At 43.5% G+C, this 18,123-nt stretch overlaps 1 protein-coding gene across 1 annotated transcript in view; it reads left to right on the top strand.

Moving 5' to 3' along the window:
- LOC149502393 (uncharacterized) overlaps positions 1 to 13,841 on the top strand; it is an 85,709-nt gene extending 71,868 nt beyond the window's left edge. Inside the window, exons 33-37 of the mRNA XM_089729362.1 lie at positions 640 to 835; positions 7,018 to 7,164; positions 8,190 to 8,313; positions 8,919 to 9,039; positions 13,614 to 13,841. Of these exons, the coding sequence (XP_089585488.1) occupies positions 640 to 835; positions 7,018 to 7,164; positions 8,190 to 8,313; positions 8,919 to 9,039; positions 13,614 to 13,779 (754 nt within the window). The 3' untranslated portion in view covers positions 13,780 to 13,841. The remainder of the gene's footprint in view (positions 1 to 639; positions 836 to 7,017; positions 7,165 to 8,189; positions 8,314 to 8,918; positions 9,040 to 13,613) is intronic.
- Positions 13,842 to 18,123: the final 4,282 nt, after the last annotated feature.

The raw sequence follows: 18,123 nt of genomic DNA, 5'->3' as shown, positions 1-18,123 counted from the left end.
AGAAGAACATTTGTACAAGATGTTACGGTGTCTTCTTTCTTGTGTAAATGAGATTTGAAAAGAATCCTCAGCGATTTGCAGAGACTTGGCTCTTTGTCTCTGGACCTGGTATGGCCAATGTGTCACTGTGTGCTCACACTAAGGCTAGCTTCGTTGTTCGTCTTTCTTCTATTTCAATAACAAACATAAAATAATAGTGGTGTCGTGGGACACCGGATAGGAACGAAGTTCCTTACTATAAAAATATTAATTTTAAGTTCTATTCGAGGTATAAAGAAAATAAAACTGGAGGTTTCGCAACAACCCACGGTCATTCCATAATGTGCGAACTTATTGTGGTACACTTCATTCACGGTTGTTTGCATAAGAGTTAGTGTATTGCGCAAACGAACGCTCTGAGATCGTGGTCAATAAATGATAAAAAAATATGTTATTCTTTGTACGTTATTACAAAGTTAAGTCGTACACTGTGTGCATTACTAATAAAAATCTTACGTTACGGACGTTTTTTCCCGGTTAGGGTACACCTCCGCATCGTCCCATAAGGAACTTCGTTCCAAAAAGATTTTTTTCCTTGGGCGTGAGGTGTCAGATTTCAATTACGAAATCCAATTTTCAAAGCTGTATATTCCTGAGTAGATGTAGGAAACGTTTCGACGTGCGGAACCCAGGCAGCGGGCCCCTGCAGCTCACAGCGCGGACTCGAGAGCCCTGGTGTGTGGTGACAGAGTCGACTCGCTCTCACTGCGGCACTGGCTGCGGCTGCGATCCCAAATTTGAAAGGACCCGAGATGAAGCGGTAACGATGAGTTTACCTGCCCGATGTTGCGTGGAGGTTAGCATCATTTTGTAGATCACTGATTAGACTGTTGGTATCACTTCACCATTCGCCACAGAGCACTCGCGATCCTCAGAATGCAATTGATTTGACAAACATAATACTTGCTGCAACTATTTAATTTTTAATTATGTAATTAAATGTATCAATCGAGATCGGACACACAATAGTGAGTTTTCCTGAAAACTTGTCTCTATCTCACAATGGATCGTCTCTTTACAGTAGTATTGATACCGGTATAATAATATATTATAGATGACAAAAAAACTACAGCATCATTCGATCATATTCACATTTTTTAATGGACACTAATCAAATATTATTCAGATTAAATGAAAATAATAACAGTATATCTTATTTCCTTGTTTTAACTTATGTTGCACCCGACACATATAAACAATAAAATCTACCCTTACGGAGGTACCGCTCACCCTAACACAATTTAAGATAACAATTAGTAAGTATTTTATTCGGTTGGTCGGTGGCAGTCAATCGTGAACATTTGTAAATTATGTACGTATTTCACTAGAAAAATTGGTACCTGCCTGCAGGTTTCAAAAACCGATGCATAGCACCGATACTCCTACGACTGTTGATGACACATAAAATGACGATGACAACATAACATGTTGATGGACAGGACACTGTCATATCTGTTTCAATTTTCTAGTTTAGGAGCTAAGAGGACGCGGATGAACACTTATATTTATTCATATTAACATAGTGTGGCTAACATCACATCACCATTTGCTTCATCTAAATCAGATACTTCTATCTACCCTAATTTAACTAGAGATAATTATAAATTATCTACGTATCTTATTATTGAAGTAGCGAGTTCTTGTCGGGTTCCAAGTATACGAAAGGAAATTTAAGTTTCTATAAAACAGGAGAAAGTTTTGTATTTGGGGGTTGGTGCTTCCCGCTTCCGTAGGTTTAACCCGCGATTCCCTACAAGTGACCCCTGGGTGGTGCTAAACGGGAGCCGAAAACATAAACGGTGGTAGGACCTAGTCCGACTGGCTGGCGACCACCCTCCAACTAGAGTCCGCCGCCAAATAGCCTAGCTGTGTTCCGGCGTGTGGGTTGGAGAGCCAGTTCTATCCCTTCCCTTTCCCCTTCCTTGTTGGGGTTGAGGCTTGGTGACGCCTGGAACTTGCGGAGCAGACGTGCGTGCGAACTCACGGGGCGTGATTGTTTGACGGGGGTATAGGGAGACCCAGTGAAACGGTACCCGCTGCCGCCCGCCGGTCAGTAGGGGACCTGAACCCGGGTGTCTCTACTAAACTCCGCCCCGGGAAGCTGTCCCGCCAACCGGTGTAAAATCCTGCCGTGCGGTCGTCGTGCCGGAGTCGGAGACCGGAGTGGATCCCGGCGATCGCACGCAGAGTGGACTGGGGGCCCTTCCATGCCCTGCGTCAGTCTCTCACGCAACCCGTGGTCGAGCACGTACTATGTTCCGCGCTTCATTTAGGTGTTGCCTCGATCTCACCTCCAACATCCTACCTCTCCTAATCCTACTCTCCGAAAACTTAAACATCATGAAGACGACAAAAAAAAAGAAAAGGGTTTCACAGGCGGTCCCCCATTCCACATTTAATGTGGATTTCAGCAATGTTAGGGGCCTACATAGCAACCTTGACGCCGTACACCACCACCTTGAGACGGCGCAGCCTGCCCTGCTTTTTTTAACGGAGACGCAGATATCTGCTCCGGATGATACCTCATACCTTGAATACCCCGGCTACGTATTGGAGCACAACTTCCTGCGTAAAGCCGGGGTGTGCGTATTCGTCCGGGCTGATGTCTGTTGTCGCCGTCTTCGGGGCCTCGAACAACGGGACCTGTCCCTCTTGTGGCTGCGCGTAGATCACGGGGGCCGTAGCCGAATCTACGCGTGCCTGTACAGGTCCCACAGCAGTGATGCAGGTTCAGCTCTGTTTGAGCATGTGCAAGAGGGGACTAACCGCGTGCTTGAGCAGTACCCATCTGCGGAGGTGGTGGTTCTTGGAGACTTTAACGCTCACCACCAAGAGTGGTTGGGATCCAGAACCACTGACCTCCCGGGTCGGACTGCCTACGATTTCGCCTTGGCTTACGGCTTCTCCCAGCTGGTGACACAGCCCACCCGTGTCCCAGATATCGAGGGGCACGAGCCTTCTTTGTTGGACCTTCTGCTGACCACAGATCCGGCCGGATACAGTGTGGTGGTCGACGCTCCGCTTGGATCGTCTGATCACTGCCTTATTCGTGCTGCCGTACCACTCTCTCGTCCTGATCGTCGAACGACGACCGGGTATCGAAGAGTTTGGCGGTATATGTCAGCAGACTGGGATGGATTGCGTGAATTTTACGCATCCTACCCATGGGGGCGGTTCTGCTTTTCCTCTGCTGATCCTGACGTCTGTGCGGACCGTCTTAAAGACGTGGTGCTCCAGGGGATGGAATTGTTTATTCCCTCCTCTGAAGTGCCCGTTGGGGGTCGCAGCAGACCCTGGTATAACAATGCCAGCAGGGATGCTGCACACCTCAAGCGGTCCGCATACGTGGCATGGGATAATGCCAGGAGACGTCGGGATCCTAACATCTCAGGGGAAAGGCGGAAATATAACGCCGCTTCCAGGTCCTACAAGAAGGTAATTGCCAAGGCGAAGTCGGAGCACGTCGCTAGAGTTGGCGAGCGATTGAAGAGCTATCCCTCCGGGAGCCGTGCTTTTTGGTCGCTCGCCAAAGCTGCAGAGGGAAACTTCTGCAGGTCTAGTCTCCCACCACTGCGCAAGTCCGATGACAATCTGGCCCACAGCGCGAAAGAGAAGGCTGACCTTCTGGTCAAACTCTTCGCCTCGAACTCGACTGTGGACGACGGGGGTGCCACACCACCGAACATCCCCCGGTGTGATAGCTCCCTGCCGGAAATTTGCTTCACACAGTGTGCAGTCAGGCGGGAGCTCAGACTCCTGGACGTCCATAAGTCGAGTGGGCCAGACGGCATCCCCGCAGTGGTTTTGAAAACGTGCGCCCCTGAGCTGACACCTGCGCTAACGCGTTTGTATCGCCTCTCTTATTGCACTAACAGGGTTCCGTCTTCATGGAAGACCGCCCACGTCCACCCTATCCCCAAGAAGGGTGACCGGTCGGACCCATCGAGCTACAGGCCTATCGCGATAACTTCCTTGCTTTCCAAGGTGATGGAGCGAATAATAAATATACAACTCCTGAAGTATCTGGAGGATCGCCAGCTGATCAGTGACCGACAGTACGGTTTCCGTCACGGTCGCTCAGCTGGCGATCTTCTTGTATACCTTACTCACAGGTGGGCTGAAGCCTTGGAGAGCAAGGGCGAGGCTCTTGCTGTGAGCCTTGATATCGCGAAGGCCTTCGACAGGGTCTGGCATAGGGCACTTCTATCGAAGTTACCATCTTACGGAATCCCCGAGGGTCTCTGCAAGTGGATCGCTAGCTATTTGGATGGGCGGAGCATCACTGTCGTTGTAGACGGTGACTGCTCTGATACCATGACCATTAACGCTGACGTTCCACAAGGTTCGGTGCTCTCCCCCACGCTTTTCATCCTGTATATCAATGACATGCTGTCTATTGATGTCATGCATTGCTATGCGGATGACAGCACGGGGGATGCGCGATATATCGGCCATCAGAGTCTCTCTCGGAGCATGGTGCAAGAGAGACGATCAAAACTTGTGTCTGAAGTGGAGAACTCTCTGGGGCGAGTCTCCGAATGGGGTGAATTGAACTTGGTTCAATTCAACCCGATAAAGACACAAGTTTGCGCGTTCACTGCGAAGAAGGACCCCTTTGTCATGGCGCCGCAATTCCAAGGAGTATCCCTGCAAGCTTCCGGGAGTATCGGGATACTTGGGGTCGACATTTCGAGCGATGTCCAGTTTCGGAGTCATTTGGAAGGCAAAGCCAAGTTGGCGTCCAAAATGCTGGGAGTCCTCAACAGAGCGAAGCGGTGCTTCACGCCTGGACAAAGACTTTTGCTTTATAAAGCACAAGTCCGGCCTCGCGTGGAGTACTGCTCCCATCTCTGGGCCGGGGCTCCCAAATACCAGCTTCTTCCATTTGACTCCATACAGAGGAGGGCCGTTCGGATTGTCGATAATCCCATTCTCTCGGATCGTTTGGAGCCTCTGGGTCTGCGGAGGGACTTCGGTTCCCTCTGTATTTTGTACCGTATGTTCCATGGGGAGTGCTCTGAGGAATTGTTCGAGATGATACCAGCATCTCGTTTTTACCATCGCACCGCCCGCCACCGGAGTAGAGTTCATCCATACTACCTGGAGCCACTGCGGTCATCCACAGTGCGTTTCCAGAGATCTTTTTTGCCACGTACCATCCGGCTATGGAATGAGCTCCCCTCCACGGTGTTTCCCGAGCGCTATGACATGTCCTTCTTCAAACGAGGCTTATGGAGAGTATTAAGCGGTAGGCAGCGGCTTGGCTCTGCCCCTGGCATTGCTGAAGTCCATGGGCGACGGTAACCACTCACCATCAGGTGGGCCGTATGCCCGTCTGCCTACAAAGGCAATAAAAAAAAAAAAAATTGTTATCTACAAACATTAAGTTGAGAGTCTCACCCCTTAATGAGTTTGTAAATGAGGTCTTCCCAAGCAGTTTTAATTTTCTGAACAAAGTTGAGTAGTAGACGTTATCATAAAACAGATAATTAATTTACTTAGTTAAACGTATTCAAGGAAACTTTCTTAAAATACTATTTAAAAACAAAAGACCTATTATTTATGTTTTATTTAAGTAATAATTAAGTCTAAGTATTAGTCAGTACTGAGGCTAACAACTTGACAAAGATCTTTTTCCCAGCCTAAATTTTGTATTAGTTTTGCCTATTCAATATCATTCCATAGACTGAAAATCTACCCAAAAGATTATTATTATTATTATTATTAGAGACTATTGGTCTAATCCACAATAATATAATATAAATACTCGTTATCTGAATATCTCGAAATATTAGCACGAAACAAAGCCAAAACTACAAGGATAAGGTGCATCCTGCGTCATTATTGGATCAGATCCTGTTAGGTTCTTCCAGATCTAAATCGTCACCGATACTCTTACAAAATAAAGTGTAAGCATTTGAAGGTCTTGACTGTGGACTGTTCCCTACTTGTTTTGTTCCCGAATGCGAGCTTCCCAAGTATCGTTATGTTCGATGTGTACATTATCGGTCACGACCCCGTTCCTTATTGTATTTCATGTTGGGCGTGATGCCAACAGTCCGCCATTTGTAAATACAGCTAGATAATATCTTCGCTTCCGTTCAGATACAATATATTTTTTATTGTGGTTTTTAACATCAATAATTAAAAAGAATTGGACATGTTTTAATGGTAACTAAATTTGTATAGAATTAACTAGTAAATTTCGGGCTGTTTTATGCGTTATACAGAGCAGGACAGAGTGCTCCTCCTACACTTCGATAAAGCGGTACGACACGAGAACCCTCTCATCGTGGCCGCCGGTAACTACATTCCCGATCCCGCGGGCCGAATGGAAAGCAGTCGACGTCGCCCAAACACGTCATCTCGGATCCTCCCGATCCACAGACGGTGTTTTTAGGTACTTTCAGACACATCTCACTGAGTTTCTCGCCGGATTTTCTCAGTGGGTCGCGTTTCCGATCCGGTGGTAGATTCTGCGAAGCACGGCTCTTGCTAGGGTTCGTGTTAGCAACGTCCTCAGGTTTGAGCCCCGTGAGCTCACCTACTGTTTAAGGTTCCGCTGATATAGCCTCTCAAGGCTTATCATCAGCTTAGGTAGGGAAAAAAAAAGCTCCTCCTAGTTGTGGAAGAGTCATTCTAGAAAAACTTGTGCGATTCAATATTGAATTTGATGTCACACATTTTACAGCGTTTCAATACTTTACGGTTTTTGTGATACGAAATGTGTTCTTAATAAAATATAAAAATGGTATTTTAAATTTGTGTAACTCAAACTAAGAAATAGAATAACTCGGAAGTATTCTCTTTTTTCATATAAATGTGATGTAATCGTATATTCGAATCGGTTCAATGGCTTCTATCTCCGAGTACAGAACAAAATATGGCTTTCGAATAAAGCGTTCATAACGATGTAGCTTCTGTATCTTATTTCCTTCACTAAGACGACGCTCTATCGAACAACACGTATGTTTGCAGATGTGTGTAGAAGTTTACATCAAAACGGATGACGTGTGGCCCCCGCAACCGCAAGATCGAGAAGAACAGTTAAATGAAACTCCTCTCCCGGAGCTGCAGACTATTTCGACACCGCTTACATTTTGTGATGCTGTCAACGAGCTGCTTGTGTGTTTGCTTTTTTTTATTGCTTAGATTGGTGGACGAGCTCACAGCCCGCCTGGTGTTAAGTGGTTACTGGAGCCTATAGACATCTACAGCGTAAATGCGCCACCCACCTTGAGATATAAGTTCTAAGGTCTCAGTATAGTTACGACGGCTGTCCCACCCTTCAAACCGAAACGCATTACTACTTCACGGCAGACATAGGCAGGGCGGTGGTACCTACCCGTGCGGACTCACAAGAGGTCCTTTGTATAAACGTAACGTGACACAAGTCCATGGCCCGTCTAATGCGAAGTGATTACCGCAGCCCATAGAAGTGAAGATGTTAAAGCCATCGCCCGAGACACAAGACATGAGGTCGAACTCCCAAGTGCAGAAGAATAAAAAGCATATCATTCAGGCGGCCATCCCACCGAGATGACACCTACAGGCTATCGGTACGGTCTCACAAGTGTTGCCTCTCGAATAAAGCTGGTTGGCTGATTAGCATACAGTTCATCCCCTGTTCTGTAGCTGCAAATTTATATATTATATAATCGAAACAACGATATGATATTTGAAGACAGACCTTCACATACTACGACCTTGTCACAGATTTTTTGATAAATGTCGAACGAGAGGTATTGTTTTAAATATTTACTGCTAACTCTCTATTTATATGTACAATCTCTAACGAGCCATTAATGGCCATATAGATAATATCGTATAACCCAGAAAATTATAATTTGCGTAGTTAATTACTGGTGGTAGGACCTTTTGTGAGTCCGCACGGGTAAGTACCACCGCCCTGCCTATTTCTACTGTGAAGCAGTAATGCGTTTCGGCTTGAAGGGCGGGGCAGCCGTTGTAACTATACTTGAGACCTTAGAACTTATATCTCAAGGTGGGTGGCGCATTTACGTTGTGGATGTCTATGGGCTCCAGTAACCACTTACACCAGGTGGGTTGTGAGATGCAGAATTTGATACGGAAGCGTGTAAGCCAAGCAAATCCAACAAATAAATCAATGCATCGATTAAAATCCTCAGAGCATACCACTGATCTTGGAGATTGAATACCCGGCGCTGCGGATGAAACCAGACACCATAGACTTTGGGTTCGTTACGGAACGCGACACCAGAAAAACTTACTTCACAATCACACACACAAGTCGTGAGTTTATGCACTATGGCAATATAGTACCTTCACTGTCAGCTAGCGCTCACATCCCGCAGGCAGGTACCACAAAGGAATAATATAGTATAATAAAAATGAAGTTTATAAAATTACAAAATCGCACATGTACTGGTTGTAAGGCGTATTGTAAGCCCGCACGGATAGTTACCATCGTTCGAGCTGTCTCTGTCGCGAAGCAGTCCTGCGCTCCGGCTCAGTGGGCTGGTCGGCCGCTACACGCTACAATGAAGAACAGAACCCGTGTCTCGAGGTGGGTCCCGGGATTCGCGTTGTAGTTGTCTATGGGCTGCTATAACCACTTAACACCAGGTGAACCGTGAGCTCTTTCGCCCATCCAGATATTATAAACATTTAGTTCTAGTAAGTTCACGTCTAATGAATGTTCAATTTAAGGCAAAGCCTCACGAGGGCATTGACCGCTTGTCTTGGCTCATTTAAGTTTATTTTGTGTTGCTGATTGCGTTGATTGTGTGATTGTTTTAACCTGTTATCGAACATGGCATTCGAGGTACATTTGTTAGGTATCGGATAGCGGTACTATGGCACAGAGACTCATAATATGTCTTACAATTTTAATTCAGGTAAAGAAACACTTGACGTGACGACGGAATGGCTCGGCGGGGACGAGGTCAGGGTGTGGCCCCGGACCGTGTGCGTCGCCCCGCGGACCGGCTGCAGAGTTTACGTACAATACACGGCCAGGTTATAGCGCTCACTACCATTAGAAACTGCTGCATCTTCCGCTCAACCGTTTGGTAAAACCAATTGAAATTACTGACACTTGACGGTTTGGAGGAAGATCTTCCAGCGCGCGGTAGACGAATGCAACCCTCAGAATGTTGTTGTTTGGAACTTGTATACTCGTATAGGTATGCAAACTTCTCTTAAAATTGTCGTTAGCAACATTCAGGCATCTGTCGTACTAATCTGTTCAGAAAGTACTGGCAAAACATCATTATTACATAAAATGTTAATTATTTTACATACATATGTACAATACTTGTAAATATATCCAAATTTATTTCCTCACCTTTAAAATGTAACATACATTCCTGCATAATTATATTCCTACAATACATACACTTGCGCTAACGAATCATCCAATTTTCAAAACATTTTTTAAGCGCTTTTTCCAGAAATGAATTCAGGTCTCGGCGCGAATACTCTGTTATGTATTTTACCGAATGGAAACGGGTGCCACGTAGGGGCAATTTGACTTCAGGAAAAATAAAACGGTCTGTTGCTTGATGGTATCTGTTGAGCTTTTGATCAAAATTTGTTCATAATGAAGGCATTGTGCCAAGACACATTTCTGGGTGCAAAATCCAAGAATTTTCTTTCCACAAATCTGGCCTTTCGTCGAATTTTCTCTCTGAAACGCGCATCACGTTCAAATAATATTCTTTATTTAGCATCTAACCATCTGGTAAGATATCGAGTAAACGATACTTTGTTAGCCAAACAAAACATTCACCGTGACTTTGACTTACGATCGATTTTGGCGTGTTTTTTTCGGTATCGGTTCAGTTGGAGGGCGCCACTCCGAAGCTTATTGACTAGTTTGCATATCAAACTCATCACTAGTAACTATTCGTTTGCATTTCGTGAGTGTTGGGTCGGAATCGACTTGTCGTGACAATATGTCCTCGGCGACTCTAATGCGATTGAGTTTTTGAGAAAATCTCGACCGCTTTTGAACCCTTTGTACCATTCATGATAAAGATGATTCACCGTAAGTGTTCTCGTAAGACCCCGAACACGAAATATCTCTGCGGATGCAAAATTTAAAACTAACTCTTAGGTCGGTGTTTTTGTTGATTATGAAATTCGTAATAGACACTAGACATGATATAACTAAAAACAGCGCCGTATTTAATTTTAATAACAGAAGCAAGTCAAACTCCCCACCAAAATGGAAAACAGCTGATCAGTGACCGGCAGTACGGTTTCCGTCATGGTCGCTCAGCTGGCGATCTTCTTGTATACCTCACACATAAATGGGCTGAAGCCTTGGAAAGCAAGGGCGAGGCTCTCGCTGTGAGCCTTGACATCGCGAAGGCCTTCGACAGGGTCTGGCATAGGGCACTTCTATCGAAGCTTCCAGCATACGGGATCCCTGAGGGACTCTGCAAGTGGATCGCTAGCTTTTTGGATGGACGGAGCATCGCAGTTGTCGTCGACGGCTGCTGCTCCGATACCATGACCATCAACGCTGGTGTTCCACAAGGTTCGGTGCTCTCCCCCACGCTTTTCATACTGCATATCAATGACATGCTATCTATTGATGGCATGCATTGCTATGCGGATGACAGCACGGGGGATTCGCGATATATCGGCTATCAGAGTCTCTCTCGAAGCGTTGTACACGAGAGGCGATTAAAACTTGTGTCTGAAGTGGAGAACTCTCTGGGGCGGGTCTACAAGTGGGGTGAACTGAATTCAGTTCAGTTCAACCCATTGAAGACACAGGTTTGCGCGTTCACTGCGAAGAAGGACCCTTTTGTCATGGCGCCGGAATTTCAAGGAGTATTCCTGCAGCTTTCCGCGAATATCGGGATTCTGGGGGTCGATATTTCGAGCGATGTCCAGTTTCGGAGTCATTTGGAATGTAAAGCCAAATTGGCCTCTAAAATGTTGGGAGTTCTCAACAGAGCGAAGCGGTATTTCACGCCTGGACAGAGACTTGCGCTTTATAAAGCGCAGGTCTGACCTCGCGTGGAGTACTGCTCTCACCTCTGGGCCGGGGCTCCCAAATACCAGCTACTTCCATTTGACTCCATACAGAAACAGGCTGTTCGGATGGTCGATAGTCCTGCTCTCGCGGATCGCTTGGAACCTCTGGGTCTACGGAGGGACTTCGGTTCTCTCTGTGTTTTATACCGCATGGTCCATGGGGAATGCTCTGAGGAATTATTCGAGATGATTCCCTCATCTCCTTTTTATCATCGCACCTCCCGCCATCGGAGCAGAGTTCATCCATATTATCTGGAACCGCTGCGTTCATCGACAGTGCGTTTCCAAAGATCTTTTTTGCCACGTACCATCCGGCTTTGGAATGAACTCCCCTCCACGGTGTTTTCCGAGCGCTATGACATGTCCTTCTTCAAACGACGCTTGCGGAGAGTTCTTTATGGTAGGCAGCGGCTTGGCTCTGCCCCTGGCATTGCTGACGTCCATGAGCGACGGTGACCACTTACCATCAGGTGGGCCGTATGCTCGTCTGCCTACAAAGGCAATAAAAAAAAAAAAAAAAAAACAGCTGTGCCAATCTAACAACAAAACGACACAGGAAAGCCAATAATAACAGTTTGTTGGGAGCTCTTGTCAACACAATAATATGTAGATAGCACGTGCCGACTTAAGTATATTAATCGCAGACAGCCTAATTCCATTCATCAATTCCGACACATTTTCGAATACGTGAGCGTTAAAATTTTATCAGATAATTTAATTCGGTCTTGAAACATAATTGATGTATGGCCGGCCATAGGTTATATTTTCAAATTCACCCGTTGTTTATAGATTATTGTTTTGTTTGCCCTACGTTTATTTATTTTTCGTCAAAATGAGCACGATAATAATACGAGTAACTGTGGAATACGAGTTCCGTCACGACAGCAATACCGCACAAACAGCTCACAACATTAATGACGTGTACGGAATATAAACTGCAAACGAACGCACGACTCGCTATTGGTTGGTTTGAATGCTTCCAACATCGAAATTTCGATCTAAGAAATAAACCCCGTGCTCGTCCGAAAACTAAAGTCAACAACAACGAATTAAAGGCGGTAGGGGAAGCTGATGATACTCAATCAACAGCTGAGTCAGCAGCAGCTTTCAAACTTGGCATCAATATTGGTTAATTTGCGTTAAGTTGACAATGTAAAAAAAAATGTGGCTAAGTGACATGAATGCGTTAAAGTATGCCTTACGTTACTTAAAAGACACAGAAACGAAGGGATTTCGAACCGAATTGTCACTTGAAATGAAAAATGAATTCTTTTTGATAATCGTAAATGGTCATCATGTTGGTTAGACCCTGGTTCAGCACCTTGGCAATGCCCGAAACGAAACATTACCTCCAAAAAAGTCGTGGTCACATTACAAAGTCATAATTCATCACAGTTTTTAACCAAATAGCACCAGAATGACTGCGGATGTGCACTGTGAGGAACTGGGCACAATGATGGAGAGGCTCGCGAATATCCGATCAGCCTTGGTTAATCGCTCGTCCCCGCTGCTCCTGCACGACAACACTCGACTTCATACGACACAACAGACGGTCTCTAGGCTACAGGACCTTGGCTTGACAAGTTTTGCATCATCCACTGTACTCACCAGACCTTATGCTGACAGACTTCTAGTTTTTCAAACGTTTGAACAACCTCTTGGCAGGGAAAATATTCAACACCTGAAATACCTCCGAAGAGTTTATTGTCTCACGTTTACCTGACTCCTTCAAGAAGAGCATTGAAAAATTACCACTGCACTGACAGAGATTCATCGATAGCATATTTAAATGTTTAATTTGCGTCACCAATTAACTCATTCGAGCAATCCGGGCCTGTCGCTAGAACCATTTCTAGTGCTACTAATTAATTTATTATTGAAAAGCCACATTTCATTCGAAGAAACACACCCAATTACCTTTTGAGGTAATGATTTTTATGATTCATCTTTTCCGATAATTGGTTACCGATTTTTTTTTTTGCTTTGTTGATGGACGCGCTCACAGCCCACCTGGTGTTAAGTGGTTACTGGAGCCCATAGTCGCGGGTCAGCTCTGGTTGACTCCGGCGCGGCGTCTGCGCTAAATTATTAAAAATATATGCTTGTTTTAATTATATTTAATTGGTGATAATCCCGAAATATTTATTGTTGTTCTGCATTAAAAGTTCAAAGTAATGAACACTCAACTTCATGTAATTCTTCTCAAATTAATTCGTAGCAGACTGACACTTATAAAAGTTTAAGCGTATTTTAGAACTATTATGTCAAAACTACTTTTACTGTTTAATCTCTTGATCACTTCGTAAAGTGTTCATTATTGAGTGTTGACCGTAATGTAGCATCCATGAGCTCCAGTAATGCATTTCGGCTTAAAGAGTGAAGCAGCAGTTGTAATTATACTGAGACCTTAGAACTCCTATCTCAAGGTGGGTGGCGGCATTTACGTTGTAGATGTCTATGAGCTCCGGTAACCACTTTACACCAGATGGGCTGTGAGCTCGTCCACCCATCTATGAATATAATGATTCATACATTGACCACAGATGGTGCGGGTCCCCCCTGGAGGGCGCGGTGCGGGTGCACGCGGGGGCGCGGTGCGGGGGCGGGGTGCGGGTGCGCGCTCGCCCCACTCGCGACCACAAATGTCGGATGTTGCCTCACGACTTCACAGACGATGCAAATCTACTGCCGCCTCACCTTCCCTACTAAGGCTTTGTTGTGTTTTTAATTTCATTTGTATTGTTGTTGCTAATAAAGGTGACAGGTTGGAAGTGGTTTTAAACAACATATTCATTATGTGTAGGTTTTGCTTTTTTTTTCCTACCTAAGCTTAGAGCCTTGAGAGGCTATATCAGCCTAACCTTAACTAGTAGGTGAGCTCATGGGGCTCAAACCTGACGACGTTGCTAACACGAACCCTAGCAAGAGCCGTGCTTCGCAGAATCTACCACCGGATCGGAAACGCGACCCACTGAGAAGATCCGGCGAGAAACTCAATGGGCTGTGTCTGAGGGTTAATTTACTCGTCGAGCCCTTCGTCGCAAGCGAGGGGTTCGACGAGGACGATGACCGGAGGTTTTGGAAATGAAACTCTTCTACTGTGCATATCTTCTATAATGCACAGTAAAATGAAATGAAACGTGAGAGAGACCCTCTGAGTGTTCTCGTGTGAACAACGCTCGGTACTAGCACGAGCCGCCACGGGGATGTTTGCATTGAGCACGTACGTATTATATATTACATACATAAATACATATGGCACGAACACGATTTAGTTTCCACCCAAAATTTACTAACGAACGATTGAAATCTAGAGGTTTTTGTCAAAATACATTTTTCCTGCTGAAGATCATTGATTGACAAATCGCAAGATTGACTCAATGGGTTCTGGTACATTTGTGCGGGCCCATTCAAAAGTCACCAAATTTCATAAATCATATTTATTTACAACAAACGAAGGCGTAGGATTTGTTCATAAAAGGTAAAGTTTTATATTAATTTCAAACAAATTCAAAGAGCATTAACGACGATCAGAACTTCGTCAATCTAAATTTGAAATTGTAATGGATTGATTGTGTCAAATCAAATTATATTATAAATAAATTATTGTACAAATTGTAATGTGGTGTGCACCTTGAATCTAAATGTTCAATATTATTTTGATAATTTGTTAACTCTCACGTCGACGGCAAAGATTTCTTCATAATTAGACATTATGAGATACCTAGTAATACAAGTATTCTCATTATGAGACGGTTTTGTAATTAAATATCGTTCAATTAGTGTATTTCTTGGAGCGGTCTTATTTATAAAATCCTTCACATTCCAATATTGTTTGAGAGAAATCACCATTCGTTTTTATGCCAGAAACTACAAATTATTTGAATGTATGAGAAGTAATTATCAATAGAGACTTGTAGCCCATGTCTGTCATGTTGTCTCCTGATCTTCCGTGAGCACGGGCTGGCGACCTCACCAGTTTATGCAATAAATGAAAACGAATGTCGGTGATGGAGCTAAATTTCCTTCGATAAAGGAACCGCCCCTTGAATAAATTACTCTTAACATAATATAATTGAATATAGAGCTGTATAAGTCTTGAAATATATAGTCGAAGATAAATAATAATATAATCATAAGCAAATATATAATTCCGACAAATCAGCCCAAAGCACTCTTCGAGCGAATAAAGTACTCATACAAGTTACATAGCTTTTATTGCGAGTACAGAAGTAAGACAGACAATGAGAGAGAAGTTATCGTAAAACTTTATCGCCTCATGTCCACGCTGACCTGCGTGCGAGGAGGGAGTTAGCTTGCGGCCTCCAGTCAATCTCTAAGGAACGTGAACTATTTTAATTATGAAAAATAAAATATATAAACTATAAGTTTAAGTAAAGTTCCAGTATTGGGGCGGATTTTTTTCCGGGGCTCAGGAGCGGCATTAAGTTTAAATCCGGCCCTGCATGCCATTGCGTACTTTGATTGATGTTGTTCGTTAAATCTTGTGTTACTATGTAAATAACTATGTTCTTGTTTAGCGTGTAACTTTAATGTCTAATCGATTCCGTCAGTTTGCGGCACATATGTACCTTCACGGACGACTTTGCCTCATCTGTTATACAGTGATAGTTCAAAACAAATAAGCCGGGGGCGGTTAGCTTTGTTCAACAAGATGATCATGGTGTGTGCGGCGCGCATACTTTACGGCTTACCTTCCCGATCAGGCTGTTAAGTTACTCGGAACTCGCGCTCCTAATAACAGAGCGCTCCTTCGTCTCCGAGTCCGCACGACCATGTTGCTATTTTACTTTGTCTTTGTTTAAAACTAGGAACTCAAATTCGACAAAATAATGGTAGATATTTACATGACAAGGGTTCAAGACCATTTATAGATTAGAGTACACTTAAATGATCGCAAAGTTCACATTGTACTCAAAGTTGGAAACGCGATAGATCTCTTTCAGATACACATGAAATAGCTATGAAGAAGAAAAGTTAATTTTGACGCTTTAGTGATGTTCACAGTTGAAAGGCAGTTAGAAATTTAAGGTTCGTAAGGATTTACGCTCACGGAGCCGCGTCATGGGACAATTCACACAGAGATACAAGGATGATACATTATAAATTAAAATATTTTCTTCATTTTGGCAGATTTTACGACATAGGGAAGATCTTTCACTGAGCGGGTAAAATAGCTCTATAGACCGACGGTCCAAATATTGTTGTCGCAATTTTTATATATTATTTACTATGTAAGCTAATCTGGAAAATGTCCTAAGAGAAATTCAGGCATCAGTCAAATGTCAAAATTGTTGTAATTAGAATGATCTTGATGATAAGGACTGCATAAGACTGATTATTGTTTGGCTGAATGGTTTTATAGAATGATCTTGATGATAAGGACTGCATAAGACTGATTATTGTTTGGCTGAATGGTTTTATTTGAGAGGTGAACATCCTAGGTCTTTGAAGTTGCCATAAAGTTGCCGTTTTACAAAATTGCTGGTAATCAATCCTAAATTCAAATGATTTTATTTAAAAAAAACGATTTTTATTTACAAATTCAGTGATTCATTTACTGCTCTAGCCGCTGAGTTGCAACGATATCAGGGGTGCATTTTATATCTACTAACAAGAATTAAATTACAGATTAAAACTAAATAACTACTTAATAACACATAAATATATTTGCAAATAAATTTGACAACCTATTAAAATTAAAAGTAAAAATTTATATAAAACATCAAATTTATACCTAATTAACAATGAGCTAACTTATTGTGAGTACATACATACATACATACATACGTAAATGTGTAGTGTATCGCGAGTGTACCGTAACGTAAACGCTTCAATGATCTTTGTAAAGATTCATGCGAGCGCGCGTAGGCGATTGGAATATTTCGCTGGGACTGGGACGGCGAGCGGTGACGTCATCACGACTGTATATAAGTATGATCAAATACATCTACATTACTATTTACTACATTACTACATTAGTAATTGGGAACCCTGTACTTTGGGGTTTTATCGTTGGTATATTACCGTTTTGAAATCAAACACCGGCCAGAATCTGCCAGTAATCTGTTGCATTCTGTCAAAGAGAAGACCTCACTGTCTTCGCCTCTTGCCGCCGGAGAATTGTGATCTCTGGATCCGCCCACGCCGACCCGAGGACGGCATCGTGATGCTTTAGTAGGTGCCAACAGTCAATTAAGTTTAAAGGACCCAGGGACTCTTAAGTTAAATTTAAATTAATGTTTTTATTCAATATTAAAGTTTATGTTATTAAGCTCGCAGTACACATTCGGCATCTAACCAGTACTCGATACTTCAAAGCGATCACTGAATACCGATATGAATAGTGTGCTCACAAATTAATTAATATATTATGTACATATGTACACGTATCGAAACTGGGTCAGTACTGGTAGCGAGCGACTAGCGACGCGCCGCGACCGCTTCCATTAACATAATGAACGTTTTGAACCCTTAATTGCGTCGGAAACGACATTCTGTGCCGCATTACTGTACTCAGGCTTTTGGTTCGCTAACTACGTACAACTAAAGACTTGGAGATTGACGTAAATTGGGTCGCGGATATACCATCCACAGCTACCTACTATCCAACGTACATGACCTGTAGCACATTCTACTCGTGGGAGGGCGGGCTGCGAACTTGCGAAACGGCTAAGGAAAATGATGAATTATAGAAGTTATATTCAATTTAAATGTCGAAATAGAAAGCTTGAAGAAAAACGTAGTTGCGAGCTACTGAGAGGAGAGCCGACATAACCAGCTCGTAGATGTATTTGGTAGGTCCTGTTAATATGGACATCCTATAGTCACAGGTTTGTGACATTTCATTATTAATTTGAATACGTAAAATGTGCCGTGGTCACGATTAGAGAGTTATTATGATTTTTAAGTCGAGCCTCGATCCTTTTGTTTGTAACTTAACGGACGGAGATGTTAAATACGACAAACAACTGTACTATTGACAATATAATATAATCGCTTACAATGTTAACAGTATTAAATGTTGCTTAT

The sequence above is a fragment of the Bombyx mandarina genome, chromosome 08 (assembly GCF_030267445.1).
Source record: "Bombyx mandarina strain Sakado chromosome 08, ASM3026744v2".
Taxonomy (NCBI): Eukaryota; Metazoa; Arthropoda; class Insecta; order Lepidoptera; family Bombycidae; genus Bombyx; species Bombyx mandarina.
Note: the sequence above shows the minus strand (reverse complement) of the source record. Positions and strands in the feature narration are given on the sequence as shown.